The sequence below is a fragment of the Magnolia sinica genome, chromosome 9 (genome assembly GCF_029962835.1).
Source record: "Magnolia sinica isolate HGM2019 chromosome 9, MsV1, whole genome shotgun sequence".
Lineage (NCBI taxonomy): Eukaryota > Viridiplantae > Streptophyta > Magnoliopsida > Magnoliales > Magnoliaceae > Magnolia > Magnolia sinica.
Window position 1 is genome coordinate 3,201,199 of NC_080581.1, and position 25,648 is coordinate 3,226,846.

The window sequence follows — 25,648 nt, forward strand, 5'->3', positions numbered from 1 at the left end:
AACGCATGCATTGCAGTAGGCCCGGCAAAACTTGGTAACGTCACTTCAGTAGCCGACTCGCCACGCAACCAGTTAGTATCTAATCTGCGTCACTTCAAGCTGTCCATATCTAATCCGCGTCCACCGCTAGCTAGATGATATTTGGGTCACCGGCCAAACGACGTCCGTCCACTAAAAGGGACGCGGATTAGCTACTGACAGGTGAGTAGCTAGACTCGCTGCTAAAGTGATGTCAACTAAGTTCAGTGGCCCCACGATGATGTATAATTTGTATTCACTCCGTCCATCCATTTGAAGAGATAATTTTAGGGAAATAGCCAAAGAATGAGTCTAATTCAAATCTCCAGTGTACCACACCACACCACAGAAAAGAGTGAGGGAGTGACGTCCACCATTAAAAATTTATAAGGCTCATAAAAGTTTTCGATCAAGCTGATGCTTGTGTTTTACCTTCTTTCATGTCTGTTTTAACCTATGAATAGTTTGGATTTCAAATAAACATCATGGTGGGCTTTTGGAAGATTTCAATGGTGGGAATCACTCTCCCCACTGTTTTCTATGGTGGGGTCTACTAAAGGTTTGGATCTGCCTCATTCTTTGGATCATGCACTAAAATGATATCTCCAAATGGATGGACGGTGTGGATACAACACATACATTATAGTGGGCCGCACAGTACTTTTCAGTAGCAAGTCTCGCTACACAACCTGTCAGTGGCTAATCCGCGTCCCACTAAAAGGCGTTATCCCGTGTAACACCTAATCCGCTCCCTTGCCAGCAGCTACCGTCAGCAACAACAGAAGGAGATCCCATCGCCGGCCTTTGCATTCCTCATTCCTCATTCCCTTCCGCTGCGATTCGCGCGACGACCGGACCGAAAATGGGGAGCCTGGCAGCGATTCTGAAACACCCGGAGGATTTTTACGCGCTCGTGAAGCTGAAGATCGCAGCCGTCCAAGCAGAGAAGCAGATCCCTCCCGATCCGCACTGGGCCTTCTGCTACACGATGCTCCACAAGGTCTCTAGAAGCTTCGCCCTCGTCATTCAGCAGCTCCGGCCAGAGCTCCGGAACGCCGTAAGCCGTCCATCTCTACATCTTGATTTTCTTTCATTTTCTCATATTCTCTCCAATTTCTCAAATCTCGCTTGAAATTTAAATTCTGGATATTATTTTTATTTAGTTTTACTGTAAATTGCGTGTTTGGATTGCAAAAATGTTTGGATGTGTTTGTTTATTGCCATTTTAGATTGCGGTGGAGTATGGAGATGTTTCATCCGCTGTACACGTGGAATGCATGTCCGTCGATCCGGGCCGTTCAAGTTGGGTGGACCAATATGGATGGGGGAATTCGTGCTGATTAGATGACTCTTAACCGTCTGATCAGTGGGTATCAAATGGACGGTTTGAAATATTATGGTCAATGGTTCGGATTCAATTGGCGCCTGATGGTTAAGATCCTTGGATATGTTTGACCGTGGACCCAGCAGTTTTGCAGGCCCGGATCGCAGATGGTGACAGTTCATCACTGCACACATTGCATACACATATGTCAATCCGGGCCGTCCAAGTTGGGTGGATCATTGTGGATGGGGCCGCACCTGGAATTTGTGTTGATTGGATGACTATGACCATCTGATTGGTGGATATCAGATGTTTGGTCCTAAATATTATGATCAATGGTCGAAATTCAATTGGTGCCAGGAGATTTTCTGATAAGTGTGACTTTAGGGCTGTGATGCATTGGCTGGTGCAACGGTATGAAGGTCCGGATCAGCGATGTGTATACAGCATTTATGGAGGACAATCACCGCTATTTTTTAAATTGGTGGTGAACCATCACTGTGGTATTGCCTTCCATGTTGGAGGTTTTTTATTTGTTATATGGTGGACTATGCGACCTTTGTGTGCTCACAGGAAAAAAGGGCATCTGGCGCATCAATGCGCGGCAATCCAGATTGGTCATCTGGTTGGATCCACTGTGCATGGCTGGATTTGAATCTTATGAACAAGGACCTTTTTCCTGATGAATTAGGGCAAATGCTGATATAGTTTATTATTATTATGATGATGATGATAATGATGATGATTATTATTATTGTTGTTGTTGTTGTTGTTGTTGTTTTTTCATCCTTTCATATCGTATATTGCCCAACATGTGGACATTTTGGGTCATGGCCCATCCATGGGTCCCACCAGATGAATGATCCAAATCAACTCGATGATGCACCGCAAATTCGCATTAAAGAGCATGGTGCACGGAATAGATAATCTCTTTATCATTAATCATTTAAGAACTTTTATAACCAGCACAGAACACATGCTGCAAGATTTCCAGTGATCTGACTGTTCATAAGGTGGGTCCCACTTGGAGGGGAGCACATCTGGGAGTTGCACAGATTGGACAATCCTGCCTGTCTGACTGGTGGACTGACTATGCCCCTTTAGCATTGACCGTTACCAATAATTGATCAAACCATCCATTTATCGTTGATTGGTGGACCATGTCCCTTTACGCCATCCATTGGCCCCCAATCAGATGGATAAGATCAGCCCTGCAGTGAGATTTTTCTCTAATGGTGATGTAATGCTTTTCATTCTAGAACTGTTGACACTTTAAAAACTGATTGTTTTTGTTTTATATGTATTGATGTGTCTTTGTATAGCGCTAGGACGATGATATATCCCATTATGGTGTTTCACTGAGAAAGCTAAGATATTACTATTGTAATCTAGCTGAAATGAGGATGTTGAGATGGATGAGTGGCAAGATGAGGAAAGATAGAAATAGAAATGAATGCATTTGAGGGAACTTGGGAGTAACACCCATTGGTAACAAGGTGAGGGAAAGTAGACTTGGATGGTTTTGTCATGTGCAACGGAGACCAAGAACTGCTCAAATTAGGAGTCTGTTCGTACTAGTGGAAGGCTATAAAGGGCAAGGGGAAGGCCTAAAAGGATGCGGGTGGAGGTAGTAAGAAAAAACTCGATGAAATATGGTCTAATTGAAGGTATGGCCCTTGATAGAGTGAAATGGTGGAACATGATTCATGTAGCCTTTCCCCAATTAATTGGGATAAGGGCATAAGGCTCAGATGATGATGATGATGATTAAAATTTATTTGAACAAAAAGGACAATGTTTGATTCGAAGAGGATGAAACATCTAAAGCCAAATTGCAATTGATTTACCATGGGTACAAAGTCCATTTTCTATCATTTGCAATTTGCCAAACTCACCGCAAGTCCAGTGTTTGGCTAGAGAATTTTCCATGTAAGTTTTTGCAGGCATACATAAAATGAAAAGATGGCATGTTGACTCCCTAGTGGCACCACAAAACACACATGAGTGGTCTGTGATAATGACCCAATCGTAAGGATTTGAAGTTTATATCTCTATAACCTGTTCTCGTTGGTGTCAACACTCAAATGGGAAAATTTCACATTGTTTATGGGATTTTGATGCTTTCCTAGCCAGGAAGTGTATAATGTATATGTTCTCATGCTTGAGCAAACTGAGCTTTGAACTACTTTGAAATGCTATACTGCTGTTTATTTGTTTGTTTGTTTTTTTTTTTTTTTTTGTTTTTTTTAAAAAAATTTAAAAATGGTGGTTTATATTTCCTTCTGGATTAGCATTATTTCATAGGTACCTAATACTAGTGATCTACTATTTGACTGATACTTCTTTTCCTTTTCCTTCTTTTATGTAGGTGTGTATTTTTTATTTGGTTCTCAGAGCCCTTGATACTGTTGGTCAGTTCCCATCCCTATGACCCTATGTTTTGTTGACTGCTCTTGTTATGTTTATTAAGTTGCAACTTCCATTGCATCTTGATGAGAGTTTGTTTCTTAATTCCGCTAACATTCGTTGCACATTATTACGTCTCACACCATCATTCTTCCACATTCACGATGCGCATCTGGCATTACCTCTCAATTAGTGATGCACTAGAATGGATTAATAACTTTTTTCGCACGCATGTTCTACACATCAACTTTCTGTAGAACTTCCCTTTGTGGGCAGAACAAAGTAGTTGTTAATGCAAGGACATTTTCACATCGGGCTTGAGTGGGGTGGGCTTGGGGAGCGGCCCGTGGAACCCATGGATTTGGGGCCCGTGTAAGGCGGTTGGCTCGTGTGAGACAGAACCCATGGATTTGGGGTCCAAGAGGGGGTGGAACCCATCGATATGGGGCCCAAGAGGAGGGTTCGGCTGAGGATCTAACTCATGGAATGGGGGTCTGGGCTATGAGATAAAGGGATTAATTTGCCATGTTTAATCAGTTCGAGCTTTTAGAGTAAGTGGTTAATTGTCCTGCATCAAATTGGTATTAGAGCGGAGTGTCTCGTGTTCGAGACTCCTCACTGGGGGTGATTAATGCGGGGACATTTTCACACCGGGCTTGAGTGGGGTCCCCTGTGGGATGCAGGGGCACACTCGGGGTGGGCGGCCTGCAAAACTTATGTATTTGAGGCCTATGAGGAGGGTTCGGCCGATGACCTAACCCATGAATTTGGGGCCTGGGCTATGAGATAAAGAGATTAATTCGTCATGCTCTATTAGTTCGAGCTTTTAGAGCAAGTGGTTAATTGTCCTGCATCATTTCTGCTATAGTGTAGTGTAGGGCCTGACAGCTTCATGTGACTCATGTTGATAATCATGCATCATTCTCAGCCATTTTTTGTAGCCAATTACTCGGCATGACCTTTCATGCTCGTGGGTGCTTTATGCTCATTGGTTTGCCTGGTAACTGTCCTCCATGACTCTAGATTGCTTGCTCAACCTTTGGGGCATACATGTAATTGTTGGGCTGGGTCTTGTGGGTCAATACTGGGTGGGAGCATGTTGGCATGTGAGTTGTGTTAATGGGAGACTTTGCCATAGCCATTTCCAAGAGCCTAGGTAAAAGAGGTAGTTGGCTTTTGGTGGGCAGCCAATTGTGAAACTTTTGCCAATCTACCATTTAAAGGCCTAAATTGCTCAAAAGAATTATGCTTACATGAACATGGCGATGTTAACAGTGGAGTTATAGGCTTGCGAATTCCTTGTTCTTTGGATAAGTCATGACTTTTCAATTAACTTTGTGTATGCAATTTGATGCAATTAGCTAACCTTGCACAATGTATATGATTTTAGAAATGTTAACACATTCACTGTAGCTATCTAGGGTTCTAAATTGCAAATAGGAAACGAAAATGGATGCCGCTTAGGGAACCCCCTCACTGTAATAGGCAAGAGGGACGAGCAAGAAACAGTTCAGTGCCTGCCCCTTTGTCTCGTTTGTTTTTCTGATGCCTGCCAGACGTGTAAAGGCTAACCTCATCACTCTCAACTCCCAAGTGGGTGCAAGCACTGCTCCCTACTGCTGGCTAGGATTATGCCCTACCATGAAAATTGAGCTAGAAGATGAGAGGAGCCTTTCATATATTACATAATTCCGCCTCTTGGCTCCAACCCCTTGCAACTTCTCTCTATAGCCACCTTACCATCTCCCCAACAAAACCATGAAATTCCACTGACCAATCATGAAGGAATGCAAATTATGGAATTACAAGCTACAAAGGTGCATCCCTTAGATTTCAAATGATTTTCAGATGGCATGATCCTTTATTCCTTGTCATGTTTTTGATTCTGATGTTTCTTAATTTCCCATTACTGTTATCCTGCTAAGAGAAACATATGCAAGATGAGATGCAGTTTCAAGCCCTGGTACTTGGAACTTTTGCCATGAGTTTTTCCAAGCTGAGATTGTGGATTCCATCCAAGCTTACCCAGTGAGGAAAAGAAAGCAATTCTAAGATGGAACCAGATTAAAGGGACAGATGTCTTTTCGACGAGGTTTATGGAGCAAAGCATGTAGAGGGACATCTTATGTTGCCTTTGTATGGAGAAAACTTTGAGTTCTTGGTAGCTATATTAGTGTTCAAATAACTAGATGTGTCAGAATTATGTGATGATATTGTACTGATTTAGGTTCTGACCAATTCTGAGTCCTCTGTCCAGCTATTATCCAGTATCTATACATGATGGTTTGGTATTGATTTTTTCTTCTTTTTCCTTCTTTGAAGTAGTAAAGGTGAAAGTTTGTTTGGCTTGTCTCATCTTTGTATGTTGTGGGCCCAAGCAGATGATTTAGCTTTGGTCAAGGGCACATGAGCCATTATAATTGTTGTCACATATATAAATTAGCTTCTTTATTGGTTTTGATTATACCATTTTCATGCCAAAGCTTCTGGATATGAGCTTCTCAACTAACACATTATCTGTTGTTGCTTAGAGGATGATACAAGTATATCTTCCGATATTAAAGTACCGATCCTGGAATCCTTTCACCAGCACATATATGAACGCAACTGGCATTTCTCATGTAAGGCATTCTGAAATCTTAACTACCCAAGTAGCCCTTTTGCAATTACTTTCATTTGTTGTTTCCCTCAGTAGAGTGAACACCTTTCAACCAAATAATTTATGCTATAGCTGCTATTAACAACAGGGGAAGCAGCAAGTGCAACGCATGTATAGGGAGAATGGGTGAGGGAGAAAAAGTAGGACAAATCAGAAAAGGGGGATAAAAGAAGGGAGAATTGTAGCAATGGTTCTGGCTACACGCAGAGCTCATGGTTTCAATAGTGGACGACCCATGTCCACCTTTTCCTGTGTTGTGGCCCAGTTGAGCTTTAGACTTGCCTTTTTTTTTTTGGGCTGATGTCCTAACATCAATGGGTTCAACATATGTATGGTATGGACTTCATACTCCTGACAATGGGCCTACAGCATTCTGTGTGGGCTACACGTAAATAGGAGGATAAGTTCTAGCAGGTTATTGGCATCAAACAATTGGAAAGATGCTAATAAAATCTAAGCCATTGCAGGCTTTTTGTGGGTGAAATCCGAACCGTACACTGGACAATAGCCACATTTTCCTGTTACCAAAATACATCTGACTTCATTTAAAATATTTCCCCATGCCCTCTGGATATTCAAAGTTTTCTGCCCTACAAAACTAATTGCGGGGCCAAAAACATCCAAAAGCTGCTCGCATTACAAATAGCATAGATTTTGTTCATTGGCTTTGATATGCTAGTGTTGTTGTATTCCTGGAATGGAATCCTGGAATATATGTTAATCATCATGATTTTTATTTTGAATTTTTTTCTTCATTTCTTTATTGTAGGCGGTACAAAACATTACAAGGTTCTCATGGATCAGTTTCATCACGTTTCTACTGCTTTTTCAGAGCTTGGAAAAAGGTCATTTCTCATTTCGCTGTTCTTCTCAAGTAATTAACTAAAGGAATGATGGTATGGGGTATTGTTTGTCAATCCAAGTTGTATGCTTTACAGTTATTGTGGATGTCCATACTATTTTCTTGTTGTTCTGTTCATGCTTTCACTCAGATCCAATGCTGCACAGATGTGGACATGGGTCTGAGTGCCTGAAATGGCTTAGATTTTATTAATGTATGTAATCTTTGTTTTTTGACTCGTTATGCAGTTATCAAGATGCAATTGAAGATATTACCAAAAGAATGGGTGCAGGAATGGCAAAATTTATATGCAAGGAGGTTTGTAATGCACTGCGGTTCGGTTTATTATATTGTCAATGTTCATTTGTTAAGTATTAGATTAACCTGTAATGCTTCCATTGGTATTTGATTGGTTTGATGTGCTGTCCCAGTTAAGTTGACTCAATTCTAACTTTAGTGAGGAGTTATTGTTTTACTTGGACATTCTCCTTTTCACAGAGAGATGAAGCATAGAGTGACAGTACAGTAAGGGAAAGTTTGTTTGCATGCCCATTTACATATGTAAATGGGATTTGTGTGTGTATGTTTGCACCAATTTCCCTATGTAAACGTTTTCACACTTGCTCATTTCAATAGGTAAATGGCCCAAATATTTGCACACTTCCCACCACCAGGAAATATTTTCTTGTGTAAATTGCCCCCATTGGTTTTACCACTTCAATATGGACCGTCCACTTCCCAAACCTCTAATATGATGGTTATATCATTTGATCAGAGTAATTTGGAGAGGGACAATATGGACAATCATGGATGCTTAGTCCTCTCTAGCGTGCACAATGTGGAGTGTCCATTTCCCAAACCACTAATCCAATGGTTAAGATCATCCGGTTTGAGGATGGGAATCAAAGGTGGGCCCCACATGATGGATGGTCCACATCAATGATTAGATCTTTCCAGTATACTCAATATGGATCATTGATTTCCCAAACCACTAATCTGATGGTTATAATCATCCGATCAAAGTGATTTGCGAGGGATGGGCAATCAAAGGTGGGCCCCACATGATGGATGGCCCACATCAATGCTTTGACCTCTCTAGCATATTCAATATGGATTTTCCATTTCCCAAACTACGAATCCGATGGTTAGGGTTATCCGATCAAAGTGATTTGAGAGGGGTGGGCAATCAAGGGTGGGCCCCACATGATGGATGGCCTACATTAATGATTCAATGCTTTAACTTCTCTAGTATACTCAATATGGACCTTTCATTTCCCAAATCACTAATTTGATGGCTACAAATTACGATCATCTGATCAAAGTGATTTGACACCTACTTTGATATGGTGGGGACCCAAATGTGATGTCCTACATGTGTTGATGTGGTTGGATAGTGGGCCCATCATACAACCAATTCTCACGGGTTGGGCCTATTCACATTTTCACGCTCACATGAAGTAGGCAAAACAAATGTACTAAATTGATATACATAGAAAAAATAGACAAAAAACACAAATTAGTAAACTGCTTGCATGGTAGAGACTTCTACTGTTGTAAATGCTTTCATAATAATATATTTTACTATACCTTCAACATATGTAAATGCCGTGTAGACAAAAAGGCCCTAAGTGGCTGGTGCTGTATAATCTTTTATGTAGTGGTGGGAGGTCTTGCTCAAGCCATAAAATGTCTACAGATTCAGAGAAATGATCCATCTGTAGAGGTTTTCTTTCTAAAGAAGAAACTAACATGATGAGAACAATAACAACGAGCCATTTATACATATAACCAGAATAAATATTGATGCAGGGCAATTAACCACTTGCTCTAAAAGCTCGAACTAATAGAGCATTGTGAATTAATCCCTTTATCACATAGCCCATGTCCCAAATCCATGGGTTAGGTCCTCGGCCGAACCCTTCTCGTGGGCCCCAAATCCATGGGTTTCGCCTCACACGAGCCACTACCTCACACGGCCCCCAAATCCATGGGTTACCCCGAGTGTGCCCTTGCATCCCACAGGCTACCCTACTCGAGCCCGGTGTGAAAATGCCCCTGCATTAATCATCCCTGGGGAGGAGTCTTCAACACGAGACCCTCTCGCTCTGATACCAATTTGATGTGGGAGCTTGCTCTAAAAGCTCGAACTGATAGAGCATGACGAATTAATCCCTTTATCTCATAGCCTAAGCCCTAAATCCATGGGTTAGGTCCTCGGCCGAACCCTCCTCATGGGTCCCAAAGCCATGGGTTCTGCCTTACGAGTCACCTGCCTCACACGGGCCCCAAATCCATGGGTTCAGTGGGCCGCCCACCCCGAGCGTGCCCCTGCATCCCACAGGCCACCTCACCCGAGCTTGGTGTGAAACTGCCCCCGCATTAAATATACTCAATGTTGCTTCTCACACAAACTGCATATCATAATTCCTTAACATATTGGAAATAGATTTGTTGGAAAGAAGAGGAAAGGGAATAAGGAAGAAGATGGCTTCCGGTTAAAACTTTCAAATGGCTGCTATGCAACTATAATCATCTGCATGCTATTGAGGCTCAATGTTTATTGTGGAAAGATTGAGAATTTTTCTTAGCCCAGACACATCTACACGCCAACATACATGCCAACCATGTTTGAGACATCTACTTGTTCATCATGTTGGCCTCACTGTAGATGACCTGGCTGAAATTCTGGCTGGGACATAGACTTGGGAATAATTTCTAAACAGTTCATCCTTGAGATACATGTCTGGCTCACCAGATGAGTTGATTGGCCTGATTTTCATGCTAGGCTGTATACATGGTGGGGGCGTGGGGCCAGTTGATTTATGATTCACCCACAAATGCCAGGTTGGCATCTGCAGCCGAATCTAGTGGCATGAGAGGGCTTAGCAGAGCTCATAATTGATTAACATGCCTCCTCCATGTAGGCTTGCTAAAAGTTGCTTGTGGATTTTGTGACTCTTTCTTATGTACGCTTAGGGCCTGTTTGGTTTCCTGGCTCAAGTGTAATTACCTTGTAAATGAGTAATCATTATTTACCAAGGTAATTACTTGCATCTTTCCCAATGCTGACTTGACCAGTTACTTTTTAAGCACTTAAATCGAGGAATTTGTAAAATAAATATGGGGCCCACCATAATGTGTGTGGCTTATCCACACCGCCCGTTCCTTATGCCAAATGAATTTAAGGCATGAGCCCAAAAATTAGGCAAATCCAAAGGTCAAGTGGACCACACCACACGAAATTATGAGAATTGAATGCCTACCATTAAAAACTTGTTGAGGCCCTTAGAAATTTTAGATCAGGCTTATATTTATATTTTTCACTTATCCATGTCCATATGACCCTATGAACGGGTTAGATGGTGAATAAACCTCAATGTGGGCCCAGTAAAAGAATCAACTTTCAATGGTGGACAAATTAAGTCCATTGTTTCCTTTCATGTGGGCCAATTGAACATTAGATCTTCCTAATTTTTTCGGATCAAGCCTCAAAATATTCTAATAAAACAGATGGACGACACGGATATATTATATACATTATGGTGGGGCCCACGGATTTAAGTCAACATTTTTGGACTAGTTTTCTAGGTGAAATTACTCCCTCATTTCCAAACAAGTGAAAAAATGTAATGATTACTTTTTTACAGCGATTTACAGCGATTTACCTGGATTCTGGAAAACCAAACAGGCCCTTAAGGTTATTGAGTTTTGACTTCTTTGACCCACAACATATACAATTTAGTAGAAGCAAAACGATGCTATTTTAAAATTTCAGATATAGGGAGTTATTTCCATGAAATTCTGCTTATCGCAATTGCATAGCCAGCCCCTGGCCTGGGTAAGAGGGTTGATGTCAAGTGAGCAGTCGGTCATCAAACTCTTGCCAAGCTACCATTGGAATGCTTGTGCTGAACCCAAATGCTTGGTAAGTCTACGAGGGATTATTCTACGGAGGTACTAGGAATGGGGCTGACATTGGGCCAGACAAAATCAATTTTTTGAATAGGCTTGGTGCGGTAAGCCCGGCCCAACCAGTTTGAAATCCAGGTCCGAGGCCCACCCATTGCCAGACTAACTAATGCAGTGGCATTTTCACACTGGGCTCGAGTGGGGTAGCCTGTGGGATGCGGGGACACACTCGGGGTGGGTGACCCATGTGATTTGGGGCCCATGGGGGAGGTCTCGTGTTCGAGACTCCTCACTGGGGGTGATTAATGCAGGGGCATTATACACCGAGCTCGAGTGGGGTAGCCCGTGGGATGTGGGGACACACTCGGGGTGGGCGGCCCATGTTATTTGGGACCCACGAGCCCACGAGGGGGGTTAGGCCGAGGTCCTAACCCATGAGATGTGGGGCTTGAGCTATGAGAAAAATGGATCAATTCACCATACTCTAACAGTTCGGGCTTTTAGAGCAAGTGGTTAATTGTTTTGCATCACTAACCCAGGGGAATGATATTACTAATTGATGTTATGATATAAAAATGTGTGGGTTGCTTCCTTTTTACTATTGTTGGTGTTGCCATGTGGGTTAATTTTCATTTATAACATTCTTTGTTGACTAATAAATTCACAGGTCATGTGTCTGAGACTTAAATGTAAATACGTTTGGGTAATTGTCACTTGAGAAGGATCCTTTAGTTGCTTCCTTTAGTTATTGTTTGTCCAGGCATGTGGGCTAATTTTTCCCTATACCTTTCCTTGTCTTGTATGTTTTACCTTTTGTGTAATAGTTCGCATTAGTACAAACACTTTCTACGACAAAGTTGCATGTTTGTAGTAGGTACCTTGCTGAAATTCTCATTGAAGGTTATGCATCAACTGCACGTTGAGCTTCTTCTTATTTTGTAGGTGGAAACAGTTGATGACTATGATGAGTATTGCCACTATGTGGCGGGACTTGTTGGATTAGGATTGTCAAAGCTTTTCCATGCCTCTGGGTTGGAAGAATTGGCTTCAGACTCTCTCTCCAACTCAATGGGTTTATTCCTTCAGGTGGTGTATGGTTTTCTTAGCAATCTCTATCCTCTTATTTGCTTGGTTTAATCAAATTATCCAACAGTTCTAGTACTTCAATGCTATACTATTATGCTATGATTACTGGATCCTTCAAAACAATCTAGTAACTGAGTTGATAAGGGCAAGGATAAGGAATTCCCACTCCTGGAGTTTAAATCCAAATCTAGTAGGATTTTGAACTCTGAAGTTATTACTTAATTATAATATATTGTGGGTCGCACCAATTTGGCAACAAATTCAACATGTAATATTTGTTTGGGAAGTACTTCAACATAATTATAGTTATGAATACTCAAATCTTTTCAGTACTGGTGAATTTTGAATTTGAGGATCTGCCGGACCTCATCTTTGCTGTACTCGATAACATAGGTTGTGTGTTCAAATTGCAGAAAGCAAATATTATTCGAGACTATCTGGAGGATATAAATGAGATTCCAAAGTCACGCATGTTCTGGCCTCGCCAAGTATGGAGTAAATACGCTGATAAACTTGAGGTGCATCTCCTTTTTATAATTTTCTACTCGAAACCTACTCTCTTTTGTTGAGGAATTATATTGTCCTCAACCAAAGGACGTGCACAATATCCTCAGATTTTTATTTATTTATTTATTTTTTTTTTTGGGGTTTGAGTTCAGCATTCCAGACTATTCTGATGGTCTGGTCCCCATGATGGATGGGCCATGCCTGGAAAATCTCCCAGCTTGGAAGTTCCTAGCTATCCGATCTTTAGCCTTTGTTCAAATCAATGTGGATTGTCTCTCTATTTCTTTTCTTAACTGTCTCTGTATAGGCCACCAAATTGATCAATTGGAATTATCCCATTGAGGAGAGTTTTTTTGGGCCATGATACATCTACTATGTTCGCCCATTAGGTCAACAATCAGGATCAGACAGCTAACGGCCCCTTCGTAAAAATTGGGACCCGAGGATACCATACAAGTCCTCGTGCTGGGGATCAGTCTTTTTTGTTTTTGTTTAACCTTTATTGTGATATATCTCTGGTTTATTCAAAATTGACAATGTTACTGTCCTTCTTGTTCTTTAACTAGAGGTTTCCTTGCCCCACATGTTCCTCTATACATCCACTTTCACACACAGCACAACTGCCAGCCTAGAAAGTTTGTGGAACATCAGCGTGTCCCCTGCCATGAAGATGATCATGCACAGTAATCAGGCCAGTATACCCATCTGGTAGACCACCTCTATACAAAAAAAATGAATGGTTTAAATAAACAACGATCCTCAATCAACTTACATGTGTGGCCCACCTGATTAGTGGACTAGCCTGATTTTTGTGCATGTGTGGCCAGTCTAATGTTTGGGGGCTACCTTATGCACTGCTCAAGTATTCCACTTCCACCCACTCGCCAAAGTGGCACGTGTGCTATGTGCTACGGTGTTTGTAGAGGTGGGGGTTGGCAAGCCTCCCTTGATTTTATATGATTTTCTATGGTTGTTGGGCGTTGGTTAGATTATGTGATTTGGTTTTAGCTGTTTACTTTACATAGTGGTTCATTTATTTCAACTGGTGGTCTTCTGATATATGTACTTCAGGACTTGAAATATGAGGAATGTTCCATCAAAGCAGTGCAATGCTTGAATGAACTGGTCACCAATGCATTGACACATGTGGAAGATTGCTTGAAGTACATGTCTGCTTTGCGAGATCCTGTTGTCTTTCGATTTTGTGCCATTCCTCAGGTGCGGACATATACAAAGCTACTTAATGTATCAAGGTTGCTGATATAGTATTTGCTTAAATTGGTCTAAATCCTTGGCATTCTAGAACAAGGACTCTTGAGATCTCCAACTATATTGAGATTTGGATTTTATAAATTCCTCTTTCAATACTGTGATCAAACATGACTTGCATCATATGAAAGGAATAGTTTGCAGCTTGGTGTTAGGTATGCAAAAACCAAATACCAATACATTTTAGTGGCTTTAGATGATGGTTTTGGTTTCGTTTTCTACTTTGATTTCCATCTTTTGTTGCAAAAAAGCGTACTCATCATTTTCTCTCAGACCTTGCGTAAGATAACTAGTTTATGCTTTAGAGCTTCTCTTGTAATTAATAAGAGAGGAATGATTCTCCTAATACATTCTACAATGTGATATCTTGGTTTTTTAATGTAAAAACTTGTGGTGGCCCCATCCTTAGACGACATACCAAAAGACCTCATCCTGGACACTAGTGCTAATTTATCTATAACAAGTGCAAACTGATAACGGCTTAATGCCAACCCTGGGGTCTTCGTCAAGGTTTAACATTATTGCCTTCCCCCTTTCGCACTTGTTATAGATAAACCAGGGGTAAATGTGAAGAGAGTAGGGGAGAGAAAAATGGAGAGAGAGAGTGAGGGAAGGGTGTAGCTACATGCATGTGGCCTACACGCAGAGACAGAGAAAAGGGTTTCTACTGTGGGTGACCCATGCCCACTTTTTCTGGTGTTGTGAGTTTGTGACCCACTCGAGCTTTAAATCTACCTAGCTTTTGGGCTGACATCGTAAAATGAGTTGATATAATAGATGTACGGCGTGGATGTTACAGATTCATCACACTGGGCCCAATAGAGCCTTTGATGCACGTGTTCCCTAACATGATGTCTTTTAGCATGTTGCATGCAAAGAGGATAATGCAAGGGCATTTTCATACCACGCTCGAGTTGGGTGGCCTGTGTGAAGTAGGGGCACACTCGGGCTAGGTGGCCCATGTGAGATAGGACCCATGTGAAGTGGGGCCCACAAGGGTGGTTCGGCCGAGGGCCTAACCTAGGCTATGAGATAAAAGGGATTGATTTAGTACGCTCTATTAGTTCGAGCTTTTAGAGCAAGTGGTTAGTTGTCATGTGTCAAAAGTGGTATTAGAGCGGAAGGTCTCGTGTTTGAGGCTTCTCACCGGGGGTGATTAATGCATGGGCACTTTCACATCGGGCTCGAGTGTGGTGGTCGGTGTGAAGCGAGGGCACACTTGGGGTTGGCGGCCCTTGTGAGGCGGGACCCATGTGAATTAGGGCTCCCGAGGGTAGTTTGGCAGAGGGCCTGACCTGGGCTATGAGATAAAGGGCAGTTCGAGCTTTTATAGCAAGTGGTTAGTTGTCCTGTGTCAGAAGAGAAGTGGGTGTGGGCTACTCCTAGGAAGGAGTTGAAAGGAGAAAATTACCCTAAGGTTGAAAGGCTACATGGATGAAGAAACCGAAGATTTCTTCACTCCCCACATCTAATTACATGCGTATAATTGGGCAAATGTTGCTAGTGTTGTATAGTATAGATTGAACTGCCAACGTCAGGATAAGGACCATTGGTGTATGATTTTTGTAGATGACATGGTATCGGTCAACTACACTAGAGTGGGTCAAATGCCACATTGGAGGTTTGTAGAATGGCTGTAGAGTCTAAAGGTGCTAAAGGTGCTTAGAAATTAAAATAACCAAGACAGTTATTGCAAATGCAACTTTATTGGGAACGGTTATAGAGGCAACATCTTAGTTAAAATTGATGGCCAAGAGATTTCTCGGAGCTAATTATTTTGTTACCTTCGCTCCATTATTCAAAAATATGAAAAACGATGAGGGTTCTTCCAATAGAATTGAAGTTGGGTAGATGAATTGGAGATATGCCTCCAGAGTGCCTACATGATTGCTGCATGCCTATGCATTTGAGGAAAATTTTGTAAGACAACTATTCAACTAGAAGGCAACGATAAAGTAGGATGATTTTTTTATAGATTCATGCAGCCACAAGTGCCAGCCTGGCATGTTTGCGGGACATGCAGCTGTGCATCAGATGGGGGTCACTGTGTAGATGAGCTGGTCCAAAATCATGTTGGCGTACTGAAGGTCGAAAAAACTTGCCAGTGGGTAAGATTCGATGCTTGTATTGGCCCACCTGATGAGCTGGCCTGATTTATAGGCCAGTCCCCTTACACTGGTGGGGCTCACCTGATGCATGGCCCAGATGTCCCACACAGATATGTGAGCTTGGGGCGTGTTTGGATTACGAATTATGATCGTATTGTATTGTAATTCGAAATCATTACAAATTGTTCCCGGAATTCCGTTGACTTCAGCTGCCAATTTCTGGCGTATGGATACTGAGTGTGCTTCTCCTGTAGCTAGCTGGATTCCGAAACCATGCATTTGGTTATGGCTCAGTGTAACCGCTGACTTCAACCAAAAATATTTTGGTGCTATACTCGTATGCCTGGATGGCAGACAACACCACATCTAGATACTACATTCCAAATCCTGAACTACCCAGCAATTACATAGTTAGCAGACTACACAAAGCAATCCAAGGATGCCATTGGTGTTTGTATAAATAGGTTGGATTAGTGGTCGGAATCCATCGCCAACGGGCCCAACACTGCATTCTTGCGCGATCCATGCCGTCCAAACATTAAAAGTTGATTATTTGATGGCCCCCTGCAAAGGATAAGGTTAGAACCATGACCCAGTTGGACCATACCAAAGTGTTGTGTGTGAAAGCAATGGACATGCAACTTGCCATCTGTCATGGACTTCCTACTGCAAAAATTAAGTCCGTCAAACCAAATCATACATACCTGGAGAAAGGTATATCATTAATATAAGCTTGACCGAACCACTCTGTGATCCACAGAACGTTGTACATGGTGGGACCCTTGGAGTGGTTGACCTGAAGCTTTGTTCTCAGGTATTTTCTTGATCCAACTGCAGGCAGTAACTCCATGTATATTTCATAAATGGGTGACAAGCTGACTTTAGAAGAGATGTTCCACGGATTAATAACAAAACGTACGTGCTGGTGGTAGATGCCCCACTGCTGACCAATCTTCAAAACAAAGCAAATGTCTGAACACATTGAGTACTTAGACACCAACACAATCAAAAGAACATAACATATGTGGATATCATTAGTACAACCAGAGCAAACACCAAACAGTAGACAACCTCTGTGTCCCATTCATACACAGGAGTACATTTCGCAACTTCCTCTACAGAATCAACTCGAGCACTTCCCAAACATCCCTCTCCATCTCCTTCTGATCTCATCACGGCACACACCCTTGTGCCATGCCTGATTCGCTGGTGCCACGGAGAAGGTTGTAAGAACCACTGAACACGTTCCAAGCTACATACGCCTTTGCATACAACTTGTATGACCTGTACCTACAGCCACTGAATCTCTTGACCTGTTCTTGGCAATCCTGGTTGTCATACATCATTAGAAATAGTGATTCGTTTTATGATGAGAATGTAAGTATTGAAGATCCTGCACAGGTGGTCTGTTTAACACCATAACAAGTATGGTAGAATGATGTTGGAACATAAGTATTGAAGATCTTGCATGGGTCCCACTGTCTTCATTATGTGTGGTTTGACATGGCAGCGGGGCCCATGCAGTGGTCAGATGACAAAAAATGAGAAGGTAGCAGACCCGGTAAGAGTCCCTCAGCCCAAATAGCCACTGCTACAGGTCCTTGGCCTCCTCAACATGGGGGCAGCGGAATAGCTGTTACCCAGGGAAAATGTTGGTGGATGATCACCTGACCTTCTGGGTCCACTTTGTGGTATGTGTTATGTGTGCACGCTGTCCATCATTTAACTAAGTTATCATTTTGGGGGTAGGGACCACACTGTCTTGGTTGAATGCCCCCCATTAGAAACAACATCAGGGGCCATGGATTATTTTGATGAAGCCTGCAATATGTTATTGCCCAACATCCAGGTCAGTTGGCAAGTAAACGTCAGTGGGCTGTTGGAAGTTTTTAATGGTGGGCATTCAATCACCACTGCTACCTGTGGTATGATCCACATGAGATTTGGATTTGCATCATTTTTGGGCTTAAGCCCTAAAATGAGCTGGTAGAATGTATGGACAGTGGATTAAACACATACATCATCAACATGCCGACGGAGCTTTCCCAGTAGCACACATACTGGCTGCTCTCCTTGGGGACAAAGCACCAGGCGTTGGTGCTGTGTGCTATGCTATGCTATGCAATCCAAGTCCGGGACAGCATCCGCGCTTATGAAAAAGAGCAGTAGGAATATTACTCCTTCATTCATCATCTGATCCATCCTGAGAATGTTAGGAAGACAAGAAGAAATGTGTAGCATGCATACTGTTAACCGACAGTTTTCTTACTTACGTTCATGCACATTCAGACACAACGGTTCATCGTCCTCTCCCGACACTCTCCTCAGCTGTGTAAAAGTTGAGAGCACTGAAGAGGATGATGGGCGGCATCGTATGCAGTTCGATTACATCTTTCATACTGAAAGTATACTTTAACCATAGGTTTTGGCTGGGAGAGTACCAGCAGGCAGTGTTAAGGTGGATACTTGTGGGTTATTACACCATTGCCAAGAGATGCTTTCCCAGACATCAAAGTCGTAAGATATCTATTATTTTTGGAGTTCCAGGAAAGTGCAAAAAAATTCTTGATGGAAGCCATTCTCCGATTGGTTATACATAGTTGAGAATGGGGTCCTAACGCCCTATAATCACCCTATGGGCTTTGAGGGCAAACTCACGGCCGGAAAACCCATTCACCAAAGGATAGACACTGTCGACGGTGTAGTTTAGGCTGAGTGTCACCCATGACCCCGGATACTGCATGCATAAGCGATTGGTGAGATGGAGGAAGAAGGCCTTTAGAGACACCTGAGGCCCCACTGAAATGGAGTTCCGCATTGGAGTTGATGTGGGAAAGAGCCAATGAAGCTTCATTGAACAAGCACCAGAACATTGCATATCGGCTACAAATGCCCCGTCAACACTTCACATGTGGACGGAGGTCCTCCCACTGTGACAGTGGAATCATTGGGAAAATGAGGATGGTGAAGATGTCAAGGTGATTACAGGGAGGGATACATGAAAGGTGGGTTGAATGCAGCATTTGCGTCTTTAAATAACTTCTTGTTGATGGAGTACCGTTTGTTTTGGTAGTCATGCATGTACTGAACGCTTGGACGAGTCACATACTGATTCCAAGAGATTTCAATGTAACATCTCTCTGATTCGCCTGTCAGAGAGAGATTTACCGTTGCAAGACCCGACTGTATTTCGGCGGTTGAAATACATCCGTTGCCAGCTTGCATCTAGGCAATGTGAAAGAGTAATGATGACTCTTTTACGATCTATTACGATTGTAAAACACAAACCAAACACGCACTTAGCGAAATGAACTCTTCATTTAATGTATATCATTGTATGGAAGTTTCATGATTATGAATGCTTAGCCATGTTAATTAATGATATGGACATGTCCTTCCATGGGAGTTTGCATTTGAACTGATATCTGCTACTCTATCAGATTATGGCAATTGGAACATTAGCTTTATGCTATAACAACCTCGAAGTCTTCAGGGGAGTGGTGAAAATGAGACGCGGTAAGAGAACTATCCTATAACAACCGTTGAGATATTTGATAATCACTTTTATTCCTAAAACTGTGATTAATTTCACTAAAAATCAAGGACCATCGCATACTGATGATTTCATGTCCTTTAGGGTGTGTTTGTATGTACTATTGAATTGAATTGTATGGTTGATAAAAGTGGGAATAACCAGTTAGTGATTTTCTCAGCATTCGTATAGAGGGTCCATGTTCCAAATTGAAATTATGTTACTTTCGAGTTGGGCTAGAAAGAAAGGCAACTGCTATTTGAGCACTATTTCCTCATGGGGCAAGCTTGAGTGGTACTGGTACCACCGTAAGCTTATAGTGGTACTGGGCAGATGGGGGTCCCACATGATGTATGAAGGGTATCCAACCTGTCCGTCAGATGCGCCACTTCATTTTACTTGGTGCCAAAAATAAGCCTGATCTAATACTCTAGTGCGACACAACATGGAGAAATGTGAGAGGGCATGCCCACTCTTGATTTATATAGGCCACCTGACTCCAGAACTGTATAATTTTCAACCTGACCCTTCATTGAGACCAGATAAAGGGTTTGAATGTCTGGATTTTATATAAGCTACACTGTGGGCCCTCCATGCAAATCAAGGGTGGATGTTTCCTCCCAACTTGTTCCCTGTGGTGTGGTCCCCCTGATTTATGGATCAGCCTGATTTTAGGGCCGTGTTTGACATGCACCAACTCATATGATGGACGGGTTGGATTTTATGCATGCATCACATGGGCCCCACACCTGCCCAGTACTACCAAAAGCTTACAGTGGTACCGGTACCACCGGAGCATGCCCTTTCCTCCTTGTGAATACTATGCAACAACCAGTAATAGCTGTCATCGCCTCATTAAATTAAATGATTGCAATTCATTTCAACTGTGCATCCAATGATGCAGCCCTACTGCAAGATAAATTTTACGCATTATCATATCATAATTCAAGATATGATTTTGGACTTGTATTAACTTTCTTTTTTGATGATTTCTTTCCAGGTCTTACTGCTAAGGTTATCGACCAAACAAGAACGATGGCTGATGTCTATGGCGCTTTCTTTGATTTTTCTTGCACGTTGAAGGCCAAGGTATACAATTTCTGTAGGTCCTGTTTGGATTGTGTGAAAAGAGAAGAAATGAAAAGTCTAATGATTATCCAATGATGGATTCCCATGGATTCCTTGAGCACCATCGAAACATGAATTCCCAAGGATTCCATTTTTGGGGAGGTCTTGTTTGATAGCAAGTGGAATTCTTGTATTCCTCTCACAATGGTCACCTAGAATCTTGTGCGTAAGAATTTGGCTATGTAAAAGGCTAATGATTGCTATTTCAACTCACCATTTCCTTTGTGCTCCAAACAATGCAAAAGGTCCAAACAGTGAAAAGCTCTCTCTTTGCTTTTCTTTTCAAACAATCCAAACAAACTTCATAATAGATGCTTCTCCCCCCCCACCCTCCAAAAAAAAAAAAAAAGAAGCATTCCCAAAAAACTTCAATATTGATGGCATGATGTATAAGGTCATATCAAATTGGAAAAGAAATAGATTATCATATACATTCACCATAGTGAAAATTTTTGGTCTTCGCAATTTCTCGGCCTGGGAATTTCTTAGGATATTTTCAGATTTTGATGTTTTTCTCACTGTGTTAGTGGAGAAATCACATTGAAAATAAAATATTAAACCGTTAATTATAAAATAATAAATAATTTTGAAAATTTCAACATATAGTTATAAAATGAATTATTTTAACTTTTAAATAATTTTTGCATTAAAATTGCGATAATTTCGCATCACGAAAAATTAAAACTTACGATATTTTGAAAATATTATAATGTTATTGCGATAACATCGTTTGATCAATTTTCCACAAAAATGTCACAAGATTTTGAAAATCTCATATATTTGTCACAATGGTGTCACTTCACTACATGCATGATGTGTTCGAGCCATCTTTATTTGTTTGACCCAAGTTGCCATTCTAAATTGTATTGTTGGTAGGCCTTATGTAAAGCAAAACTGAATCCCTCAACACTTGTGTTGTTTGACCGGGTTTGACATCACGATGCATGTGTTCATGCATTTAATCTCAGCTTGGAAACCTATGATTAAAGTGTCGACTGCCAGATGATGGTAATTTCTCTCCATTTTAGAATTTTGCTGTAAAAAAAAAATAAAAATCAATGATGCTACAAAATTTGACAATAATGGATGGAATCCACAAAGTCATGTTGTCATTTCCTCAAAATGAAGGGTCTTCTAGCAATTACCTTACATCATTATTCTAAAGTTGGGTTTTGGATTAGTGGGAACCCCAGAGGAGGCAAACTCAGACTTACCCGAGAGAGTAGCTGTTCAAAACTAGCTGGCAACAAGGTGTTCTTGGTTGTCTATGCCATTCTAAATTTAGTATATAAGAGTGTAGGTGGAGAAAATTAAGGCTAGGGTTCTCATCCCCCTCCCTCTTATTTAGAAACACATAAATGATATGGTAGTACGAAGGACGACCCAAAATGTGTACTCCACTCTAACACTCCCCCTCAAGTTGGAGCATGGATGCGAATTATGCCCGGTTTGATTACAATATCAGAGAGACAGGACCTTGTGACACCCTTCGTGAAAGATATCAGATAACTGATCTTTAGAAGCGAGATGAGAGATGTAGATAGTGCCAATAGTCGACTTTTCACGAACAAAATGGCAATCAACCTTGATGTGTTTGGTGCAATCATGGAATACTGGATTAGAAGCAATATGAATCACTGCCTGATTGTCACAAAAGAGAGGTACTGCTGATGTAATAGAAATGTCAAGATTAGCACGAAAGGAGCGCAACCAAATCGCTTCACTGGTATCATTTCCCATGGCTTTATACTCTGCTTCTGCCCAAGAGTGAGCTACCATAGACTGTTTCTTACTTTTCCAGGAGACAAGATTTCTGCTTACAGGCATGCAGAATCTAGTTGTGGAATGACAATCAATAGAACAACCGACCATGTGGGTGAGAAAATTATGGTTCTCCTCACAATCTCCCTCTAATTTATAAACACATAAATGATGTGGTAATGCAACGAAATGAACACACCACTCTAACAAAGATGATTAGTGGTTTGCATTATCAAATCAAAATTCCGTTCCTCATTATTCATTTATAGTTTGTGTCGTTGACAATGTATATATAAACTACAAAGAAGCATCAAAGGGTGGTTGACCAAGCCAAATGCCAATTTTGGTTCAGCCAACCCTACAGGTGGGACCCGCCTCTTTGATATCCAGACAGTTTGCTTGATGCACCTCATCAACCATGCCCCAAAACCCCCTCCTTCGAACAATCTTAACTGTGGGATTGGCAGCCTGCAGATGGACAGTTCAGATTTTCAAATGCAGATTGCCCAAAATCTCCTCTGAACAAAAACGATCTATTTTAACCATTCTCAATGGGAAGCAAAAAACCAAGTGGATGACTAAGATTTTCCGTCACAGAAGATTTTTCAGGATGGGTCCCACAAATAATAGAGCCCACTAAACGGATTGTTTCGATGAAGAAAAAGTTGGCCTTATCATGTTGCCAGCCAAAAGAAAATGCCAGTTTGGTTGACCCAACATATTGTATACTTGTCAAAAAATGCTACCACTTGAGAAAAACTGAGAATGCCTATGCAATGGCTGCTGCAGGTCGACAAAAACGATCCGAATGCCTCACAGACGCTAAGTCAGGTAGAAGCAATACAGAAGGCTTGCAGGGACTCTGGGCTCTTAAATAAAAAGTATGTCGCTGTTTCTAATTCTGCTCCATGTGATGAACATTCTTCCTTACCCCACCCCATCTTTCAAGGAAAAAAAAAGAAAAGAACATTCCTTTTGTCTGAACCATGGTTTCCTTGTTTGACAGGAGATCTTACTTAGTCGAGAGCAAGCCAACATACAATTCAGCTCTGGTGTGTATTTTTGTGTATTTCTTTTCTTATCTTTTTCTTTTTAGAGGTTGCTAAGCACACATGAGTGTGCAAGAAGGCTCACATAAACACCACACATGTCCCAGCATGGCACAATAGGTCCAAGATCCAACCATCCATCAGAATGGCACCACTATATTGATGCCCTAGCCCAAGAATCAGGTTGATCCACTGGCCAGATAAGCCATATTTTCCAAAACAAATGTACAGCTCTCAAAAATTTGGCTGAAGTTTTTCAACCCATCCTCCTGTGTCCAATATTTGGGCCCGCATGCTGAGTTGACCAGATTTTTTGGGAAAACATGCATGTCATTGGACGATTGGTGGACGGATTGGATCTTGCACCTAGTGCCACACTGGCATGTGTGGCATGTACATGAGCATGTGTGCTTAGCAGCTCTCTTTTTTAAATCTGTCTTCTGCTATAAATAAAGAATCTCATCTGATTCTCTTGTAATGTGTTGTACAGATCATCATAATCTTTGTTCTGCTAGCAGTCTTCTTTGCATTTCTCTCCACTAAATGATCGGCCCGCTCAGCTCATGGTAGGATTTTTGTTCAAAACGGAATTGTGAACAAGATGTGAGAAAGTATCCAATGCTAAACGCTAATATCTGAGTCAGTTAATTATGCAGCAATCAGTATCCCTACACTCGGCATACATGTACGAAAAATCTGGGCAGTTCATCTATTGTACCTGATCACAACAGTTTCATGATCCTAGCCATCGATTGGAGGATTTTTTCCTGTTGAATGTCGACCATTCTCGAAATTTTCATAATGACCCTTCTGTAATCCTTGTGAGTCCTCCAGTCAATGGCTAGGATCACCTCACTGCTGTGATTTTGTAAGTACAGACTATCAACAAGGCCTGAGAGATGAAAGGTCTAGAGCTCTCAAACAGGTACTGCATGGACATTGAATGCCTGATGACTACGATAAACATCTCATAGCAAATGAGCCTCTCTAAGAGATATTATCCAATGATTGATCAAAAGAATGGGATTTTTGTGTCTGACCCAGGTGTTAATCTGGGGGATCCCATCATGGTAATATCTTCCCAATAGAATGATCCTTGCCTTCTGATGGAAAGCAACTGTTACATCTAGTGGTCCACATTTATCACTGGCCCTGCTAGATCTTCGGGATCATGTGATGCAGGAGACTTTTGGGTCACATCCCATCCACCATGGTGCCCCCACAACATGAATGATTTGGATCACTGGGTCCCACATGTAAAGTTTATGAGGCTGAGCAAATGCTCGATTGAACCTGGATATCTTTGCTCATAATAAAAGAGATTTTTGGGTTATGTTCCATACACCATGTGGCCCCCACAGTCCGAACAAGTTGGCTCGCTGGGGCCCACATGCAGAGTTTATGGGGTGGCATAGATGATTGAATCTGGGTACATTTCCATTATAACCCAGACTCGTAATCTGTATGGCCGAAGAACTGTTCCATGTTCATGGCATTTGAACAAACATTCCTCAATGAATGCAGGATCATCTACAATCTATTTGGAGAGACTGAACTTCTAGCCACAGAATTGCTTTGGAGATTTTACATTTTGGCAAGGTCTGAAATTCTTCTACTTCACAACAACCATCTCTGAAAGTACTGCTGAAAATTGAAACTGCTGGCTGCATCTTGAAATCGTATTTTGCAGGTGGCAGGCTGCTAGTTGGCCGCTGTATAATTGTGTGGATTGAATTTCTAGTGTGTATTCATTGATGCTTTTCAATAATTCATTCATGTAGAAACATCTTTTGGAGGAGTTTAGTAGCTCCCTGGATAGTTTTGAGAATTTTGTGTGCTTGTTTAACAGCTTTTTGCTCAGCCCACACAGCTGTCCATCATGCCATTGGGTATATGGGCATGAGATCCATGCCGTCCATCAAGTGGGTCACATTGTTTTGCTCCGGAGCAAAAGTAAGGCTGGTCTGATTGACAGATGGCCCATGATTTACTGAAGAAATGGAGAGCTAAATGATTCAGGCATGGTTTTCTAGCCATCCGACTATTTCATT

At 41.7% G+C, this 25,648-nt stretch overlaps 1 protein-coding gene across 3 annotated transcripts; it reads left to right on the forward strand.

The window, feature by feature from the left end:
* The first annotated feature begins 727 nt into the window (after nt 1-727).
* On the forward strand, nt 728-25,425 carry LOC131256673 (squalene synthase 1-like). 3 transcript variants are annotated; one of them, XR_009176914.1, is made up of 15 exons: nt 728-1,075; nt 3,711-3,753; nt 6,280-6,369; nt 7,177-7,252; nt 7,497-7,566; nt 12,100-12,243; nt 12,657-12,761; nt 13,822-13,968; nt 19,568-19,643; nt 20,660-20,748; nt 23,338-23,429; nt 23,555-23,600; nt 24,088-24,163; nt 25,122-25,196; nt 25,288-25,425. XR_009176914.1 is itself a non-coding variant. In XM_058257652.1 (14 exons), the coding sequence occupies exons 1-13, from the start codon at nt 881-883 to the stop codon at nt 24,142-24,144; spliced, it is 1,230 nt and encodes a 409-aa protein (XP_058113635.1). In that variant the 5' UTR covers nt 728-880; the 3' UTR covers nt 24,145-24,163; nt 25,122-25,425. The 3 variants fall into 3 exon arrangements, 2 of the variants coding, with proteins under 2 accessions (XP_058113635.1, XP_058113636.1); XM_058257652.1 differs by having other exon boundaries at nt 25,122-25,425; XM_058257653.1 differs by lacking the exon at nt 25,122-25,196.
* Nucleotides 25,426-25,648: the final 223 nt, after the last annotated feature.